Genomic DNA, 20,967 nt, shown 5'->3' on the forward strand with positions numbered 1-20,967 from the left:
GTCTTATAATATTTCTCTTACGTCACAACTGCTTGAAATACTTTTACAAATAATATTTGTATTATCACTTATTGAATTTAAAATACTTAAGAAAAATATATTTTACAAGACTGGCTGTGACTTTCTAGTTTTTTAATTATAAAACCATGATTTAATTTGAATTATTACAAAATAATGTTATACAATAAATTATGTAAATCAATGTAAGAAAATATATGAGGTATAAATAGTATACTAATAATTAGAAAGGTAACATAATATTATACAACTAATATAAATTATAATATATATATAATATCTATAAATACTTTACACAAAATAACCATTTAAGTATGTTGAATTACTCGAACAGGACATGATTCAACCTTATTGACAACTTTAATTACAGAAGCACGAATAACATGTTCATTTATATTAATGTTCTCAGATTCCAAGTGAGTGTTTCTTACATGACGATCTAAGTTATCTTTACGTGTGAACTTTTTCATACATATTGGGCAGTTCAAAATGTTTTTTTCTATAAAATTTCACATAACCATTATTTTAACAACAATAATTTATATTTATTAATTAATATGATGCATATTATTACTACTATGAGTTCCAAGATGTCTCTGTAAATAACGTTTTTCTCTAAAACGTTGATTACATAAATAACAAGCAAATTGAGTCGAGAATATATGTGTCTTTTGATGTGAAACCAACGCATCTTTCAAACTAAATTTACGTTTACAGATGTCGCATGAAAATGCTTTAGTTCCTGTAAAACAAAGTATAACTAAATTAATACACTTTTAAAGTCAAATTAAATAAAACTAAAAATCCATGAACTATTATTGTTTTTTACGTTTAAAAATATAAATTAATTCATAGTATATTTTAATAATACCTTATTTAAATTTTTTTAAATTTTTACATACATATATTAACTGTTTACTTATTACTATAAATACAATTACCAGAATGTTTTCTAATGTGATGTTTTTTTAGACATTGTTTATTTTTGAAAAATTTTAAACATGTTGCACATTGAAATGGTTTTTCTAGAGCATGAGATTTCATATGTACTTCTAATGACCGTTTTCTTTTGAAGCCTTTAGTGCATATTGCACAAAAATGAGAACGTACTGAAATGCATTGAAATAATGTGAATTTTAATAAATTAATATTTTATATGTATACCAGTGACTTTCAACTTTTTTTAAGCTCGACACATAGAACTATATTATACCTGAATATTTTTATTAAATATAATTACTAAAAAAAGAGCTTACAAAAGCTCATGGCACATTGGTTGAAAACCACTGATATGAAGGTACCAATACGAATAAAAATTTTTTTTATCTTACCTGTATGTACTATTTTATGTTCAATCATTTTAGATTTGGTGAAAAAACATTTATCACATTCAATACATTTAAATGGTCTTTCACCTAAATTTTAAAATTAAATAAAATTCAAATTAAAACTTATTTCAATAATAAAAAAAAAAATTTAAAGTTCTTTCTTAAAACTTTATTATTTGTATGGTAAAATAATACCTAAAATACTAAATTTTTATACATAAAATCTTGAAAGATAATTTTGTATAAAATATAATAAAATTTAATTTTTATAAAATAATATGAGATGTCAAAGAAAAAAAAATGTATTTAATAATATTTGTTCAGTGACATCCTAAGAATCTTCAAAGAAAATTAATATTTATGAAAGAAGTTTTTTTAGGATTAATCTTTAGAAAAATTCAAAAATATTTTTTAGTTCAATTAAAAATAATTTATTGAAATTGTGTAAAAACAACTAATTAGGTATTTGTTTCCACAATTAGTGATTAATGATTAAGATAGCAAAATACAAAAACAATCAAACTTAATTGTGTCATTAAATTATTAAATTAATATTTATAAATAACTTTTAAAAAAATTGGATAAAAAATATTAATTTTTCATAACAATTATTAAGGTGTACTTTTGGGACCTACAGTAAAGTAAGTATTTAAGATGCTTTTTAAATCAGATGTATAATAATTACTATAAAATTTAATTGTAAGTCATTATTATAAAATATACATCATAATAATTATTGATTATTTATTATTTAAATAGAGATAAAAAACAAATATTTTTTTTATACATCTGGTATTTCTTCATGAAATATATTTTAATAGAAAAATTAAAAATTTATCAATTATTAATTATAGTAGATTTTGTTTTTTATAACTAACTTAAAAACGACTAGAAAATAATTTTTAAATATTATGTAGGTATAAAACATAGAAGTTTACCTGAATGTGTTAACATATGATAATCTAAATGTGATTGTATTTTAAACGATTTATTACATTTATAACAAATCAACGGTTTTTTAATTCCATCTCCATTACATGTTAAATGATAGAAACAGTTCTTTTTTGAATTAAAAGTCTTCTTGCAAACAGTACAATTATATTTAACACTTCCATCACCTATAACAATTTCAATTAAACATAAATATATTATACATAAATTTTATATTTTATGTGGCAAAAACAAAATATATTAACATTCAATTGAAGAAATGTGATCAGGAATTTTAAAGGGTTTTCGTTTAGTTTCAGGCGTTGTATTATTAGGTGTCATGTCCATGTCATTTGTGTTTAACTGATTTTTAACATTAATATCTAGCGCACACGACTCCAGGTTTTTGTTATGGATTAATTCTTGGTCTTCTGCACCACAGTAATACATTGTTTTAACAGAGTAGTACTTACAATAATGTAATTTATATGTAACTATAAAATACAAATAAAAATGTTGATGTGCAATATGCCAATAAATATTTAGACAAATAGTTTTAATCTAAAATATTATTTTTTTAATAGAAAATAAAATTACTGATAAATGATAATAACAGATAAATAATATAATACTATAATAGTTATCTTATTATGGTAAAAAAGTAAATGTGATAAGTTGACAACTATTAATAATGATAAAATGTTGATCTTTTATCAGATAACTTATCACTATTTTTTTTTCAAATGTAAAAATAAATATTTTCAATTTAGCAAAAACACCAAACAGTAATTAAAGCTTCCTTAATATTCAGCATTTTCAGTACTCAACAACTTCTAAAGCAATAGTTGTGTCATAATATTATGTAACTCATGACACATTTTTCATATTTTAAAATTATACATAGTACTACTATTTGTGTGAAATATTTATGTTATAAATCATAAATCTTTTAAAATTTTATAAATTTGCCCATCTTTTTAGAATGGCATCAAACGAAATAAGAAAAAAAGTAAGTTACACTTTCATAGTAAATCCATTTACGAGTTTGATTATAAAGATGTCTACTATTTGTATTGTTTGAGATTTAATATGACTTTATTTTATTTCAGGTACTTACTACTTACAAATTGATACATAAAGCTAGGTTACTGTGTTTTAAAAATGATACTCAAATGTTAAATGGTATGCATAAGTTATTAAATGTATTTTGTTTTTGTAAGCTAATGACAAATACTGTTAAAGCTATATCTTAGTACAACATTTATAGTTATATCAACACTGCTCTTCAATTTTTTATTTTTTATTTACACTTTTGTCTATTTATATTAGGTAATCCTGATATACTTCACAATTTATTTGATAAAAATTTAGTTTCATAATATCTTAGTTTCTTTAATATTTTAATTATCTAAAATCCCTAATTAGAGTACTACATTTACTTTCTTATTACTTACATTTTAAAATAGGTCATATGTTCTTGCTTTAAGCAGGACAGCTCTTTATAAAAGTTTAGTTTTACCAAAAAATAGATGAAATTAATTTTCATCTATTCTGTAGTTTTATTGTCCTAGTTTATTTATGATTGGCAGAGATAACAGATGTTTCAATGACATCCTTTTATGTTATAAATAGAAAATTTGATACATCTAAAAACGTAAACAAATATAATTGAGTTATTTTTTTTCGTTATTTTAGCTGCTAAACATCAGATTAATGAAGAATTCAAAAAAAATAAAACTGTTTCAGATCCTGTTGTGGTTCAGAATGTAAGAATATAATTTAAATAATTTATCAAGCTTTATAATTTTAATTTCATTTTAAAATGTAAAATAATATTATAAAAAACAAAGTATATGTCTAAATGAGTATAACATTTTTTTTATAGTACAGTAAATGTAACTACAATTATTTTGAATTATTAATATATTATTAAAGTATAAAGCAAAATGTTTTTCCTTATGATTAAGATAATATATCGTTTTTATTTATTTAATGCATTTCTTGTGCATGCAACCATGAATATTATATTATATTACATCGTTTTATTTTTTTATAGCTTATAACTTTTGCTCAAGATGTTGAGCATGAACTGAGAACACAAGTAGTTCAAGCAGAAAGAGTTAATGAAACAAAATTTAGTGAGTTTCTATTTCATATTAAATTCCTATTTTCTTAATTTATGTCTTCACAATAATTATCATTATTAATATTTGCATTGTATTTTTATATTTAAGAATTGAATTTAGATCCAGAACGTCATACTATGGAGAATGTACCATATGTTGAATTAGATGAAGAAACATATAAAAAATGGAAAGAAGAAAAAAAGAAAAGTAGCAAAAAAAATTCGAAGTGTTGCTGCGATTAGATTATACTAATTTGTTTTCAATTTTTAAAGTTATAAAACATTTATTATGCAATTTAATATATGTATAGAATTGTACTTATAGTAGATTAATAGTATAATATATACTTATATCTCCGTCATGCATTTTATTGATTTATTCACAAGTATGATCATCATTCAAACAATGTTAAGCTCTGTGTAGTTCTGATACATAAGCTTACATATTTACAGCATATTTTCTTGAACCATTTTTCACCAATAACTGGAAATTTAGTAAATTAGTAGTAAGTGTAAATATAATTATAATTGTATTAAACAAAAAATATTAATAATTGATATATATTTTTATTTTTATCATAATTTAAAATATACTAAAACATAATTTTAGTCAGTACATTTTTTACTCTGTCATATGTCTTATGAATATAGGTTTCAATACATTTTAAGTCTTTGTATACGTAGGTATACTTCAATAATTGTCTACAACTGACTCTTTTCTTATAATAATATACATAAAATAAAATAAAGGTAATAAGTAAAAATAAATGGTTAGATTAATCTAATTATATTATTGTAATTTTATAAATAGATAATGTTTCTGTAAAACTTAAAGTTTAAGTGTTCTTCATTAAATTCATACTTTTTTGTGAAATAGTTTCTTGTTACAAAAGATTTTCCCTTGGATTTATCATGATGCACATTTTTTTTGGGGGGAGGGAGAGAGAATACTAAATTTAATATTTTGTATTTTTAAAAATAAAATAAATATTTAAAATAGAAACTTATTCAAGTTAATTTTTATTAATTTGTCCATCTTTGGGAATCAACATAGTGTAATATTACAGCCAAATGTTCTTAGGGGAATTTACATGAGTGTATTACGGTAGGAAAATGATATTAGAGAAATTTTTAAAATGTTATAAAAGATTAAATCGAGGGAAACGTTAGGGGAATTAATCGCGGAGATACCACAATAAATAAGCGAGCGCCTATAGTATTTTTTCCTCCATGACATCTAGTTCATTAATGATTATAAATTATCAAAATAAAATAATACTCTATTGTAAATATTGTGAAATGTGAATTCAGAATTGTGTTTAAATATTAAATCAAAACAGTTTTAATCTCAATCTTTGTACATTGTGTACTAAGATAAAATAATTTAAAGAATCACAAAAAATCAATCTATTGGTAAGTTTGTCAAAGGTTATTTGGTAATTAACTACTCACTTAGGTTACGGTTGAAATTTTTTAGTATAACTAATATAATATACTATTTTAATAAGTGGTAAAATATTGAGTTTGTGAATTGTGAGTACTGCAGTAGTTAGTAGACAATATTATAAGTACTGAACTAATTTACTGTCTATTCAACACAATAGAGAAATTTTCAAAAAATGTTCAGTTTAATTTGATAATAATTGTTGTAACACAAATTAATTTTTAACTAATTTTATGGTGTATTGGTGTGTTGTCTGTTTGTATATCAAATATAGAAGGTATTATCTAATTCCAACTTAATAAATGCTACAAAGGTTATTTAAATTCTACCTTAAAAGATTAAAAATTAAAAATCTTCACAGGCTACTATTATTTGTAGGTATGTACTATATTCTGGCAATTGCTTGAAAAGGTTTGGAAGAAAATATATCATAAAAATCATGATTAAAATAGGAATTATGAGGTATTATTAATATTTATATTAATTTTATTTATAGAATAAATATGAGAGAACGTGAACGTTATAAAGATAAAGGACATGATCGCACTAAAGATAAACATCGCGACCGTTCCAATAGTTTAACTAGAGTGCGTAGGGGTAGGTCTCGAAGTTCATCACCAAGATCAAGGCGTGAACTACGTGAGCATTCAAGAAGTCCACGTCGTGGTCGTTCTAGAAGTACTTCACCAAGAGCTAGACGTGATGTGCGCAAAAGAAGCCGTTCTCGTCAGCGCCATTCAAGATCAAGATCTCCTGTAAGACGGCATTCAAGAGAGAGACGTCGTTCTAGAAATCGCGATTTACGAAGAACAAGGTCAAAAACTCCAACAAAAAAAGACAAAAAATACACAAGGTCTGTCCAACACACTGCTCCTAAAGTAACAGAAGAAGATTTACGCGGGAAAACTGCTGAAGAACAAGAAATGATGAAATTGATGGGATTTTGTAACTTTGATACTACTCATGGTAAAGAAGTAGATGGCAATAATGTGGGAGATGTTCATGTTATACTTAAACGTAAATATCGTCAGTACATGAACCGTAAAGGTGGATTTAATAGACCTCTAGATTTTGTAGCTTAAGTATAAAAATTACAGTTAATTTAAATGAAATAGTCAATTGTTTATTTGACTAACAATAATACATTTTACTTTAATATTATTTGTTTAATTTTGTATGTATTATGTTGATTAAAATATCCATTATACCATTTAATTTAATTTTTATAATACATTAAAAATGTTCCCACTATGTTATATGTATATTTAAGTTTTTATTTTTATGAAACTTTTGAATTATCTAAATTAAATTTACTATAATAGGTCATATTTTTTTTACAATGCTTTATATATTTTTGTAATTCAAGACAAGAATATTACTTGTTTCTTTAAAGTTTAAGATAAAAAAGTTTGTCTAACTTATGTATTTATAGTTCCATAAAATGAGATAACTAGCAATCAAAATTTCCAAACTTTCAGTACTATCAATGTACTTAGTATGGTTATAGATTAAAATAATACATTCAACATTTTGACGTATATAAAACATATTAATATAAATTTAATTTATATTATCGTGTTTCATAATCAAAATTATCGTATCCATAGATACCCTGTTAGTCATAAATTACATTTATTTATTTTTGTGATTAGAAAAATTTGGATTTATGATCCAAAACTATAGTTTTTACTATAGCATTACCAGGTATTAGAAAAGTTATTTTTTAGTGTCACATTTTCTTAATACTATCTGTGAGAGAAGTTAAATAGATGTTTAGGAAAAAAAAAACTTAATTTATTTTTAATGATTATTTATTAATTATTATTGATATACATGACTTACAATTATTTAAGATAGAAGTATTTAAATTACTCCAATACTACTAATTGTTGATAAAATTGTCAACAATAAAAATAGCTGAATAAAACGGTCAAACATATTAATATTAAGGTAAAATAAAAACAATTTCTCCAAATAAAATGAAAATAATTTAGGAGCGTAGGATTAAACACAGAGTAATTCTACTATTCCATTTTGGATTAACCATGTAAAAATAAAAACAAATAAACTAATGTTTTATTCATAATTACGATTAGTTTGTTTCAAGTTACTATTAACGAAGACAAAAGGTCCACCTCCTCTACCCCTACGTCCTCTGTTGAAATTATTCCCACCTTTATGTTGTTCATCCCAGTTACAGTGATAATCATTGCGAATTCTATTTTGATCACTACGATAAGTTTTATGTTCTCGAAAGTTGTCTTCTTTACTAAAATTCTCATTACGGCCTTTATAACTATCAGTTCTAGGTCGATGGTTATGACTGTTATTTTCAAATTTTGACGGTTGGTAAGAATTGTCTCTACCTTCAATTTTAGTATCTTTTGGCTTATTTTCCCAATCCTAAATAAAACACATTGAAAAAAATAAAATTTAAAAATGAAAATAAAAATAAATTAATAAAATAAACAAACTTTATGATAATGATTCTGCTGTGGTGGTCGATTATCATTTAATTGAACTGGACCATAATGATTATATTTTTTAATAGTAGAATGTGATGATGGAGGAAGTGGAGCTGCATTTTTTTTGTTATCCTCTAATTTTTGTAAGTTTTCATAGTGTTGGAAATCATCAAAAATCGAAGTTTCATGTTTATAAGAATGTATTATTCTTAATACTTGTACACCCTGATTATAAGGAACCTCTTGCGTGTCTCGAGAATGAGTCACTGGTTTGTTTTCATTGTTTTCCAAACGAATATGCTTGAATTGGTTGTTAGGCACATCTTTCACATAAATCCATCTAAAAAGCATTAAAAATTAATCTCAGTATCTAACATAAACCATCATTCAAAATTACCTAACACCAAACTGCCCTTTCCATTTATCTTGACACCATACTGAACTAGAAGAATTATAATCAACAGCTGATATCATTTCTGCTACTCCACAAAAATGTCCAGATCCATTAACTGAATATAAAAGATATATTTTTTTTTTATCTGATGAACTAAATGCTTGATCTAATCGTCGATTTCCATGATCAGTTGAGCACCATATCTCATATTTAATTGATCGATGAACATCATCTTCAGAATAAGATTTAATGATAAAAAATCTTGAACCTTCAGGTGGATTAGAATATTCAGCAGGATTATAATGATTTTTCATTTTTAGTTCATCAATTATTTTACGTTTAGTATTTTCTTCTGCTGAAGAATTTAAAATCTGTTGTGGTGGTGGTGATGACATGATTATAGTTGGGGGTGGTACATGCCTAATATGATCGGGTGGAGGTATGTGAGTAGGTATTTCTGCCATAGGGGGAGCATTATAGGAAGGAACATTTTTATGATCATTCCAGTTTTGAGGTTTTGTTTCCACAACAACAGGAGCTTGAATAATGGGAACTTGAACTTGTACAACTGGAGAGGGAGGAGGTTTAGCTGCAGTTTTTGATTCCCGGTGACCATCATTTTTACCAGGTACCATTGGTGGTGGAGGCATACCTGGACTTTTTTTTTTTGTTACAGTAGTTAATGATATTATGGGTTTCACTGGTTGTTTTGCAACAGCTGCCCACGTTGATACTTTTTTCTGCTGTACATTACTATTATCTCTATAATCATTTATACTTAATGCTTGTACATCTTGTTCAATGGTTTTTATTTGTTCATTTACTGGAACACCATACATCTGATCTCCAGGTCTATAATATCCTTCAAATGGTTTTTGAGCAATATAATAGTTATAGCCAGGGGTATGAGTGGGATGACTGTATTGAGCATTATAAACATTGGGCTGATTATAAGTCTCTGGAATAGGTAAATATCCTCCAACATATGTTAGCGCTTCAGGTGCATTTGTCCAAGATCGATCACCCATACTATAAGCAGTAGGTGTTGGATATTGATATGGAGCTGGAGTTTGATACTGGTAATATTGATCTGGTGTCATAGCATTATTATAACCCTGAAATATATTTGTAAATAATAAAATATGTATATAATTAATAATTGTTCTAACTTTCACAGAAAATTGAAATTAATTTTAATAATTTTTGTTAAACAAACGGCTTATTTAATTTATAAATTTATAATTATATTTATGTTATTAGTGTTGGGTTGCATATAAAACAAATTAATTAAATGATTTACTAGCCATTAAATCATATTTAAGAGACCATGGCCTTACTATTGATTTATAATGCTTGTTCATACAAAAATAATAAATAATACTTACAAGTTGTTGTTGGAGTTGTGGATGCCAAGCAGTTTCAAAATGTGCGCCTTCTTTTACTCTGTTAGGATCTTTAGGTCCATCAACTATTTTACAAAACAAAGAAACTGTAAATACTGGATATATATATATGGACGGTGTTTGTGAGAAAGGGCATAAGTCATTTTTTGACATTTTCATATTATACATTAATTTAGTAGGAAATTTCACGCTCTATCGTTTGGTGCAACTGTAAATATTCTATTTATTGTTTTTACCGAAATACATCTATGTGCGTTTAGACATAATAAAAAAAAAAAAAATGTGTTTGTGAGAAAGGGTACAAGTCAATATTAATATGCATAATTATTAAACTAAAATCAGTCCATTGTTGCCGTGTATAGTGTTTTAATAATAATATTTTAATTGCTGCAAAGATATTTTAATAATATTATTGGTAGCTACTAACATCTAATTATGACGTCTAAAAGAAGTAGACAGTTATTGAAAATGGTTGTTGGTAAGTACTCTATTAGTTTATTATATTACAATATTATCTTATAATATACACTTATAAATAATAATATTACTTAATTTTATTACGTATTCATCATTTATTCTTATATTTAAATTAATAGACAATACTGATGGGGACTTAAAGATTAAACCAAAATTAACAGAAATTTTTCGAAATTTAAATCATCAGTTTGAATCTGAATACAAAAGACAAAAAACAATAGTAAGTGTTTGTCATGAATTAAAAGTATATTATTAGTCTAGGGCTGGGATTTGTAAGTAGATACATAATTTTACAAAAACATAATAAATTAAGTACCTACTGCAAATGTTAAATTAATTTCACGTGATTTTCAATAAAATAAAACATATTTTATTTTATATGTTTTTACATATTTTGTCATAAATACATATTTTAACATTATTTGTAAAATTTCTGCATTTTATTTTACAAATTTCGTAAATGTTGACAATTTTCGTGGTTTAGTAGTATTATACATTTATACTTTGATAATAGTACTCGTGAAAATTGTAAGTGTATAATGCATGTATGAAATAAGTACATGAAAGTATTAGTTAAATATTAATAACTTGTTTATAGTTTATCTTATTTGTTTCTATTCGATAACTATACATTAATGATCTTAGATTATACTTTATGTTCATTAATTATTAGACAAAATATATTTTCGAATTTTCAAAAGTGTCAGTACTTACGTTCACGTGGTTGTGAATACATCTTTATTTTTATATTTTTTAAATTAAATTGATTAGAAATTAAAAACAATTAATTGTATACTATTAAACAATTATTTAGAATTTTATTTTGATTCTACACGTTAACATAATTTAAAATTTTTCTGATTACAAATGTTTTATTGTATACTATATTTTTTTCCATTTTAATTACACATAAATTCCAGCCCTAATTATTACTATTAAAAATATTATTAATATTCCTAAAAATATTTATTTTTTTATTACAATTTGTATATGTTTTAATTTTAATTTAGAACTGGGTTAATCAAACTAATTTTAATGAAAACGATAACTCTGGTGATTGTATAACATTAAATGGAGTAGATTATAATATTGAGTATAACTGTGATAATCTCGAGATATCTGAAGAGGTTTCCTGTGTGGATAATATTATAAATATACCTCCAACAATTCATGAAGAGCAGGTAAATACAGTTTTAATTTGAAATTAAACTAAATAAATAATTTTTTGATTTTGAATTATTTATTGTTACTTATATTTTAATTTAATTTTATACTTTTTAATTTTATGTTATTTGTTTAGACTAAAAATTCTATTTCTCAAGAAAATGTTTTGAATAATATTCAACAACTAGATGATACTAACAGTGATATAAATAGTTTTATACGTGAAATTAATTCAAATACAAATAATTACGAAGATATTAACGTTATATTAGGTACACCTGAACATGTTTCATTCAACACTTCGGGTAAATATTTTAAGTTAAAATATATAGTTTATAAAATAGTGATTAATTGTATTGTGTGTATTATAATATTATAATAGATGATGTTATTAACTTAAATACTGATGGTAGTAATAACAATATTAGGAAAGTTAGAAATAGCAAGGTAGGTGACACTAGAAAATATAGAGAAAATCGAAAATATAAAAGAGATTGTGGAAAAGAATATATTACTAACCTTGGAAAAACTGTGAAAGCTCGTACATCAATAATTTTAAATGACTGCAGGTCACAATGTAAGAATAAAATTAACGAAAACTTACAAACAACATTGTTTAATATTTACTGGTCTTTAAAATCTCGTGACAGACAAGTTTCATATATTTCTAGCTTGGTGTGTGTTACCAGTAAAATTACAAGTAGGAAAAGAAATACTACACCCGAAAAACAAAAGAATAGGGTCTGCAATTTTTCTTATTATATTCCAAAAGATAAGGATTTAATAAAGGTTTGCAAAGCATGTTTTTTGAAAATATTTGGCATAACACCTAAATTTATACGTTTAATTTGTACCCAGAAAAGTATTTCCCCTGCTTATAAGATTACTCCCGATAAAAGAGGGCATTCCAAACCTCAAAATAAAAAAACTCCACAATTTATACAGTCTGTAGTTGATCATATAAATAAATTACCATCATATGAAAGCCATTATTGCAGAAAAGAAACTGCCAAAAAATATCTACCTCCTCATTACACTATACAATTAGCATATGATCAATATAAACAATCAGTAAATGAGCCAGTTAGTCGAACATTATACCAAAAATATTTTAAAGAATGTGGTCTTAAAATAAAAAACCCTAAAAAAGATGCATGTTCTAAATGTGATAGTTTAACAATTCAAGCTACCAATATTAGTTGTACAGAAGAACGTAAAATAGAACTAATAAATGAAAGAAATATACATCAAAATGAAGCTGAAAATGCGTATGAAACCAAAAAAAGAGATGCCGGTATTAATTCAAATGAGGTATGTGTAATATCATTTGATTTGCAACAATGCCTTCCAACCCCAGGTCTAGAATTGTCTGTTGCATTCTATAAACGTTAATTATGGACTTTTAATTTAACAGTTCATAATATTAAAACATCAAAAGCATCATGTTATGTGTGGAATGAGTTAATAGCGAAAAGAGGAGGAAATGATATAGGGTCATGCGTTTTTCATTTTTTATCAACCTTACCACCAGAAATCAAACATGTGATAATGTATAGCGATTGTTATCCTGGACAAAACAACAATTCTTTATTTATAGCAATGTGTCTAATCTTTCTAGAACAAGAAAATACAAATATTGAAATTATTGACCATAAATTTATGGTGTCTGGGCACTCCCGGATGGAGTGTGATTCCGATCACGCTCGGATAGAAAAATCCAAAAAACGATATTCTACCCCTATTTTTCATCCACATGACTGGGTCCAGTTAATTAGATTTGCAGGTAAAGATAAGTTTAATGTTATAGAAATGGATCAATCATATTTTTTAGACTTTAACAGTTTACTAAAAACTAAATACCAATTAAAAAAAAAAAAACGATAAAGGCGAAATATTTAAATTCTGCGATGTAAAATGGTTAAGGTTTATAAAACAAGACAAAAATAAAGTATTCTACAAAACTATGCTAAATGAAAATTCTTTATTTAATAGTATAAGTATGTCTCGTAGAAATTCACTTTAAAATAATAATATATCAATTCCAAAAGCATATAACGATATCGTATATATCACTGAAGAAAAGAAAAAGGATCTACTTTCTCTTTTAAAATATATTCCTGAAACTTTTCATAGTTTTTATCAGAATTTAAAAACTAAACAAAATATTAATGACCCTATAGTGTCAGATGAAGAAAATGATTAATTAATTTATGTATTTTATTTTTAATCATTAATTTATTTTTAATTATATAAGTGTAATTTTACTCATATCCTGAAATTTTTAAATTTTAATTTAGTTATCAGTTTACTTATATAATATTATATTCCTACATTATTTTTAATTTCTATTTATTTTTTTTAAAAAATGTTTTAAAAAACTACTTATCAACAGTTATGTTTGTAATTTTTATTTTTTATTTAAGCCTTAAGGTTAAACTAAAGTATTTTAATAGTTAATGATAAATTGTATAAATTAATAATTAAAAACAGTTTATGGAGTTATACTTATTTTTATTTTACTATTATATTAGTTTTGTAATATATTTTAATAATTTATAATTATTATGTGTTATTTTATTTATGTTATTTGTGTTACCTAAAAATAAATTATTTTTATAAATGGTGTTGAGTTATAAAAATGGTAGTACATAATACATATTGCTAAAAAAACATTACAGTATAATATTATTATTTTATTTATGACATGTGTCCTTTATCACAATAATTATGATTTTATTTATGTGCGATCAGATACAAGTCAGTATATGAGAAAAGGCACAAGTCATAAAATTATTAAATTCAATGTGATAATGGTCACAAGTCATTTAAAATAATGAAACGATAAATTAAAATTATTATCCCTTGTTCTAAAAAATCAAATAAAATATAAATTATATAAATTAAAAAAAATTAATTAACAATAAGCAAAACATTGCAAATAAAACGTTTTTCCTGTCTCCTGAAAACTAGTGAATTTTGACTTGTGCCCTTTCTCACAAACACCGTCCATATATATGTTTAGCTTTAGATTTATTCAGTTATGCAATTATATGCTTGACTAATCAACATTAAACAAGTCTCTGGTTTATGTTTATTGTCTTAGTACACACTGACAAAAAAGTAAGCAATGAGTCAGTTTTCATGAAAGCAATAGGTGTAAATGAAATGAAAGGCAAAAATTATATTATTATTGTTGTCATATTTACCTTGATGTTCTTGTCCCTTGACGCGCTGAACGAGTACATAGAACATGACAAATAAATACAAAATAATACCGAAATATTATAAATTGTACCAATCGCAACAGCCAGTACCTACGTAAGAATAATGGTTATATTTCACCTGTTCAGAAACGCCGGCTGACATTACGACTGAGTTTATAACGTATAAATACCACCACCACGGTTGTCGTGATCGGCAATCAATCGCGTTCGACTAATACTTCGGAAGATGGCAGACTCTAGATACACTAGATCGGGAGACTTCTGAGACATTCGACGGATAATAATAAGTCAATCGTCATACATAAATACAACAATGGCGGATTTGGAATTATGATTTATGATGAGACGGAAAACGAATACACACTACACAGTCCCAGATAGCGGAATGCCAATATAGGTGGTATATACTGCATATACCGAGTGGTATAAGATGAAAACACCAAACAGTAAATAAACAATAAAAACAAACACGAAAAAAAAAAATAAAAACAGAACGATTGATAAGTAGTGGGGGTTAATGAAGAGGAGGGTCGTGGACCGCAGTTAAAATCGTCGGCAGAGTGCGTGAGGGCGCACGTCCCGCGCTTGTGAGATTTCAAAATTATAATTTATTGCGACCCGGAAACACGAGTTTAAAATAAAAATAAAAATATCAGTAGTAGGTTATTAGACCGAGCCGAACACTGCTTAGATTTTCAAAATGAAATAAGGAAAAAAAATAATTCAATCAAATCTTTTATATACTTATAGAATATTGGGTCTATAAAAAAAAAAAAAATTGTTAAAATTTAATTATCTATTTATATTATATTTTGTAATTTGTAATTGTTATTTTTATTGAATGCATCCAGCGTAGCTATTGGAAATGAAAAAACAGTGTTAAACTTAAAATATTAAATATTTAGGTAAGTGTATGTAAATAATTGTTTTTATTTTAGTATATAGATTAGAAAGTTCGATATATTTGAATAACTTGGTCATAGCAGCTAGCCAGCTAGGTTCAGACTGAGAATTACTTTTAGGTGGCCCGATGTGTAATTCGTAGAGATATTTTATTTTTAAGATTTACAATACCATCAAAACTATTTGTTCAATAAATATTCTAACTATAAATAGTATAATTTGACTAGGTAGGACCTACACGGATAATATTAATTGGATTGTTTAGATATACTATATACGGGCTATATAGATATTAGGTACATTGTACATATTCGTTGTACAAAATACAAACTAATCTATTGCTCTAAATGCCAACCATTCAATGATTATACTTATTTATCTATTGAACATTTCGAATTTTTGATAATAAGTTAAATAATTATAGAAGTCCTGATACTATAATTTACTTACCGAATTATTGAACCGTGATTGTAATGTAAATATCTTTATTATACATAATAGAATGTTTAAAATACATTTATAATTTTATAAATAAAAAAAATTAACACATACTTTAAAAAACAATAATTTATTCATTATTTATGCGAAATTTTGAAAAATATACAAATATTTAAAACTTTAAGGAAAAGTAAAATAAATTATAATTAACCGATTCGGCGTTTACGGTTTGACCAACCTATCATGTTACACGGCACATAATATTTTTACTTAATCTATAATATTATTATCTATACATAATATAGTCCGCTCCATGAAGATCTCTAATCTTCATGGTCCGCTCTATATTATGCTCACTTCGTTATCGCGGTTTTTCAGTTACGTAATTCGTACTACGACTACTACAAATAATTTAAAATTTAAATAATAATTAATATTTCAAATATTTGTATCATGCAGTGTGCCCACGATTTACTGTATCGTTTGTATCCAATTTGAGTGCAATATAATATATTTTAGCGATTTAGCCTCGTTGACCGCCGAGTCGTATTATATAATATGAGTGGTGGCGTGGTGCGTCCGAATTAAATTTGTTTCTCCCACATCATCAAATTTAAATATACGTTTTCATCGTGCATCGTCTCCCTAGGTTTAGTGTTCGAAATTAGAAAACAGGGGAAACTGAAGCTCAGGTCCAACAGGCTATTGTAAAACTTCTCTGGTATTATTAAGCCCCCAAAAAATGTTGCAAATATTAAATACGTACTGTAATAAGGGAAATTAGTTGATTTTCCTTTAGAATCTTTAGATAGTATATAATATGTTGAAGTTGAGTTTATGAGCTTGTCAACAATTAAACCTAAATATTTTATTTATCGAATACTTACCAACGGTATAGCCGGTATAGGAATTAAAAGTTGTGTTATTGTTTAGTTTGATTGATTCACACTTCACATACTGCCTTGTCCCCAAATCTAAATTAATAAATACATGCACATTTAGTTAATTTTTACCTTTCAACGGTTAGATAAATTAAATCATATCAAGCTATCGCTCATCAAGGTGATTATCAGATTATATTGTATAATAGCAGGCAGCAGCTTAAATTTAAGTAGAATAACTTAAAAAATAAAACTTTAATAATTCTCATATTCAAAATTGAATCGAATAGAATACCTATTGTTCCGTCTAACAGTCTATTGCCACACGAGTTCTGTCTAGTATGAAATATCTTCCTACTTCCTAGATTGGCGAGACACTGATAAACATAGATACATAAAATATATAACAGAGTATACAGACACATCACACATGGCTGTTCTTTTGCGGAATTTGTTTCGCCACTTTACTAGAGTACGCACTGACACTCTTTTTCGTCTCACAGCGATTCCGTCGGCCAAGTCGCGCCTTTCGGTTGTAGCCGATTCCGCGGCATCATATCTCTGTTCAGCCCGCGCGTTCCGGTCTCCGCTGTCCATCGTCAAAGTCGTCTCGTCTGCACCGTCACGACGTATCGTGCACTAACCGCTCGTTATCGACCGTCGCTCCAGCGGCCGAAGATGTCGGGCCTCGATCTGCCGAGCAAACGCGCTAGAAACACTCGTTCGCCTGCGGGACAGGTCGTGAAAACGTTGTAGAGGTGACCAATGACCTTTATTTTACTCCCTGTTTATATTTTGCACCCATTTCCACATCTCGTATCCCCCGTCCTGGTTTACGTATTGTGTCATCCTTCCGATGTATTTCCCACTCTCCTTGTTTTTTTTTAAATCTTGTCTTATATTTTTTAATTATTCTAATTTTTTTAGATTCTGAATGGAGTGATGAATGTATTGATTTTTCAATCATGTGTGTGTTTTTTTTTTTTTTGTGTGTGTCTGTATACAGCATGAGTAGTCGAAATAATGCTTTAATTTCAAACTTCGGGGGTGATTTCCGATAGAAAAGTGAATATACTTGGTGCATTATAGAGGTAAAAAGTAAACATTTTCCAACAGTTTTCAAAAAAATTGAGAAAAACAATAAAAAAAATGACGGAAAAACGGGAATTTTTACGCAAAACCAGTTTTTGACCAAATCGATTTTTTATATGGTTGTAATTCAAAAATTAATCACTGTAAATACTTAAAATTTTCACCAAATGTTTATGTTAGTGTTATCTATATACAGTTTAATTTTCAAAAAATTTTGACTTTTTTTGAGTTATTTATAGACCACTGAAATTATCGATTTTTATGAGAATTTTTTTTTTGAAGTTTCGATAAAAAAATGTTGGATGACCAAAAAATGTTGAAAATTTAATACAAGGTTCCTTATGAGTTATTCTTATTGTAGTTAAAAAAAATTTAAAATCGTTAGTCACAATTTTTTTTTATAAACGTTTATAGTTCAAATATTTACGAAATTTATCGAAAACGCAAAAATTTGTAAGTAATTTTAAAGTTGAAAAATCATAAAATTTTTTTGTTTATAACTAAGGATTAAAAATACTACACTATGTTTTCCCTAAGTTTTCCTTCAATTAGCTATAGTAAGAACTCGAAGCATCATTTTAGGAAAAATTTTAAGTGCGTTTGAATTTTAAATTTTTACGAAATAGCATAGCGATAACGATTTATCCTTAAACGATTTTAAATATTTGTTAATATTCAAAAAGTATAAGTCGTAGATACTTGAAAATTTTACCAGTTAATTAGATTGGTATTTTCTTTACATGATTTAATTTTCAAAATATTATGACTTTTTTAAGCTATTTATAGACAACTGAAATTTTCAATTTTTCTGAAAATTTTTTTTGAAAGTGTCGATAAAATTTTTTTGGCCCAATCAAAATACTTGAACATTTAATACAAAGTTCCTCATAAGTTATTCTTATAGTGATCAAAAAATTTTAAGAATACATAGGCACAATTTTTTTTTATTAGCATTTGAAGTTCAAATATTGATAAAAATTCGTCAAAACCATGAATATTTGCAAACTATTTTGTAGGTATAATTCATAAAAACTAATAATTAATTGATTAACCATGACTTTTGCAAATAAGTCCTAATTGAAAAATAAAATATTTGTTTCAAAATAGAATGTATGACAATATTTAAATATAATATATCCTAGACTGACAAATCATCTCCGTTCAGAATCGTTTTTCGTATACAATAATAACTATCATTGCATTCAAATTTAACCTACCCTAGTCCGAGGTTCACTCTACCCCCTAATGTACAACAGTCAACAGAGCGGTACCCACTTGCCCGCTTTTTTTTTTAAATTTCTATTAATACATTTTGTTTTGTTAAAATTTCACTATACACATTCAGCAAGACTTTCGAAGTTATGATTTTTTTTCAATTATTTCACTATTCGAAAATTTAATTTATACTGTCTAAGAACTTGAGCCACATTTTGTATTTGTTTTCATTTGAAAGGCTCATCCATTTTTAATTAATTTTTTAATAATTTCCTCCATTAATGACTTTATTTAAATTAATAATTTTTTTCTACAATTATTAAAGTATTCTAGTTGAGAGCAGTTGAAAGTTAGGTAATAATATTTTTAGAAAATATTAAAATGTACTTAATAATATTATAATATATGTCATAATGGTTATAATAAAATTTTCCCACTTTCAGCGTTCTGTCAAATATAATTAAGTCCGCAGAACACAGATCTATTTTTCACAACTATGACTATCTATAATATTATTGTTATATTCTTACTAATGATATTAGGATTTAAAAATCACAAATATGCCTATATGCAATATTTTTGAAAAAAAATTCTACCTGTGGTATTTATAGCAGAAATATTTACTTACAGCAATATTTAAATATAAAATAACATATACTATATTGGCAGATCGTCTACATTTAATATAATTTCATTAAACTATTAAATTCAAATTTAATATGTTCATTATTACAGTAACCCACTCGATCGATATTTTCTGTACAGTAGCCAGAGTGAGTAATGAGTATAGTCTATAGAATCTATTCATTTTTTTATTAAACATTTTATAACGCAATGTTCTCATAGTTATTATTTTTTAAGTTCTATTTATTAAAATAGTACAATTAAAAAAAATTATGTATACACTTTTTTTTAAACAAATTTTATTTTATTTTCTTATTTATAATTTTAAATAAACAACAATAATAATGCTTAAAGTTTTTGTTTTACATGTAAATAGCTGACCTGGTCACGCTATTGCTGATGCTGTACTAAGCTATTTACAAAGTTCTTAATTGATACCATAAAGATTTAATTTTATAAATGAGGTAATTTTTAGCTATTTTTGATAATTATTTTTATTACCTATTTTAAATTATAAAAATGTATAATGTTATTTTTGTTATCTTCTACCTGTCATCCATTATTTAGTGTTACCACAAAATCAAAATTATTACTCAATATCTTAGAGCAGCGTTTCTCAAACTGCGGGTCGCGAATCATTGCGGGATGGGTCGTCAGTCAATTTTTGGTGGGTCGCGAACAATTTTTTGAATTATACAGATTCCAAGAAATGTATGTTAAATTATTATTTAATATATTATTATTGTATAATGTTGTTATTATCAAAAGTACATTTGTAAAAATATATTGATTATAAACCTATACAATAATGAAAATAATAATTTAAACGCAATAAAAGTACC

At 25.7% G+C, this 20,967-nt stretch overlaps 4 protein-coding genes across 6 annotated transcripts; 2 read left to right on the forward strand and 2 right to left on the reverse strand.

The window, feature by feature from the left end:
- Positions 1–261: 261 nt before the first annotated feature.
- On the reverse strand, positions 262–2,796 carry LOC112600821 (gastrula zinc finger protein xLCGF3.1-like). The gene is made up of 6 exons (XM_025348133.1): positions 2,543–2,796; positions 2,285–2,464; positions 1,350–1,433; positions 960–1,127; positions 593–760; positions 262–517 (listed from the first exon to the last, which is right to left on the reverse strand). The coding sequence occupies exons 1-6, from the start codon at positions 2,724–2,726 to the stop codon at positions 327–329; spliced, it is 975 nt and encodes a 324-aa protein (XP_025203918.1). The 5' UTR covers positions 2,727–2,796; the 3' UTR covers positions 262–326.
- Positions 2,797–3,014: 218 nt separating this feature from the next.
- LOC112600829 (complex III assembly factor LYRM7) lies at positions 3,015–4,726 on the forward strand. Its single transcript, XM_025348141.1, has 5 exons — positions 3,015–3,285; positions 3,386–3,458; positions 3,972–4,042; positions 4,333–4,414; positions 4,511–4,726. The coding sequence occupies exons 1-5, from the start codon at positions 3,259–3,261 to the stop codon at positions 4,642–4,644; spliced, it is 387 nt and encodes a 128-aa protein (XP_025203926.1). The 5' UTR covers positions 3,015–3,258; the 3' UTR covers positions 4,645–4,726.
- Positions 4,727–5,678: 952 nt separating this feature from the next.
- LOC112600826 (U4/U6.U5 small nuclear ribonucleoprotein 27 kDa protein-like) lies at positions 5,679–6,991 on the forward strand. Its single transcript, XM_025348139.1, has 2 exons — positions 5,679–5,814; positions 6,342–6,991. The coding sequence occupies exon 2, from the start codon at positions 6,349–6,351 to the stop codon at positions 6,925–6,927; it is 579 nt and encodes a 192-aa protein (XP_025203924.1). The 5' UTR covers positions 5,679–5,814; positions 6,342–6,348; the 3' UTR covers positions 6,928–6,991.
- A 773-nt stretch (positions 6,992–7,764) lies between these two features.
- Positions 7,765–15,461, reverse strand: LOC112600839 (YTH domain-containing family protein 1). 3 transcript variants are annotated; one of them, XM_025348153.1, is made up of 6 exons: positions 15,091–15,461; positions 14,955–14,979; positions 10,090–10,172; positions 8,708–9,819; positions 8,320–8,650; positions 7,765–8,248 (listed from the first exon to the last, which is right to left on the reverse strand). In XM_025348153.1, exons 1-6 carry the CDS (start codon positions 15,112–15,114, stop codon positions 7,922–7,924), a joined length of 1,902 nt encoding a protein of 633 aa, XP_025203938.1. In that variant the 5' UTR covers positions 15,115–15,461; the 3' UTR covers positions 7,765–7,921. The 3 variants fall into 3 exon arrangements, with proteins under 3 accessions (XP_025203938.1, XP_025203937.1, XP_025203939.1); XM_025348152.1 differs by having other exon boundaries at positions 15,067–15,461; XM_025348154.1 differs by having other exon boundaries at positions 15,063–15,460.
- Positions 15,462–20,967: the final 5,506 nt, after the last annotated feature.

The sequence above is a fragment of the Melanaphis sacchari genome, unplaced genomic scaffold, assembly GCF_002803265.2.
Source record: "Melanaphis sacchari strain LSU unplaced genomic scaffold, SCAv2.0 Contig72_pilon_pilon, whole genome shotgun sequence".
NCBI lineage: Eukaryota > Metazoa > Arthropoda > Insecta > Hemiptera > Aphididae > Melanaphis > Melanaphis sacchari.

What these genes read in the sequence shown, in the direction of transcription:
- LOC112600821 (XM_025348133.1), bottom strand. Translation starts at nt 2,726, where the DNA reads ATGTATTACTGTGGTGCAGAAGACCAAGAATTAATCCATAACAAAAAC. An exon ending in TCACATTTCTTCAATTGAAT is followed by an intron (nt 2,465 to 2,542) that starts GTTAATATATTT and finishes AAATTGTTATAG; the next exon opens with GTGATGGAAGTGTTAAATAT. An exon ending in ACATAAAATAGTACATACAG is followed by an intron (nt 1,128 to 1,349) that starts GTAAGATAAAAA and finishes AATGCATTTCAG; the next exon opens with TACGTTCTCATTTTTGTGCA.
- LOC112600829 (XM_025348141.1), top strand. Translation starts at nt 3,259, where the DNA reads ATGGCATCAAACGAAATAAGAAAAAAA. An exon ending in CAAACGAAATAAGAAAAAAA is followed by an intron (nt 3,286 to 3,385) that starts GTAAGTTACACT and finishes ATTTTATTTCAG; the next exon opens with GTACTTACTACTTACAAATT. An exon ending in TGATACTCAAATGTTAAATG is followed by an intron (nt 3,459 to 3,971) that starts GTATGCATAAGT and finishes TCGTTATTTTAG; the next exon opens with CTGCTAAACATCAGATTAAT.
- LOC112600826 (XM_025348139.1), top strand. Translation starts at nt 6,349, where the DNA reads ATGAGAGAACGTGAACGTTATAAAGATAAAGGACATGATCGCACTAAA.
- LOC112600839 (XM_025348152.1), bottom strand. Translation starts at nt 15,114, where the DNA reads ATGTCAGCCGGCGTTTCTGAACAGGTGAAATATAACCATTATTCTTAC. An exon ending in AATATAACCATTATTCTTAC is followed by an intron (nt 14,980 to 15,066) that starts GTAGGTACTGGC and finishes GTACTCGTTCAG; the next exon opens with CGCGTCAAGGGACAAGAACA. An exon ending in AAAGGGCAGTTTGGTGTTAG is followed by an intron (nt 8,651 to 8,707) that starts GTAATTTTGAAT and finishes AATGCTTTTTAG; the next exon opens with ATGGATTTATGTGAAAGATG.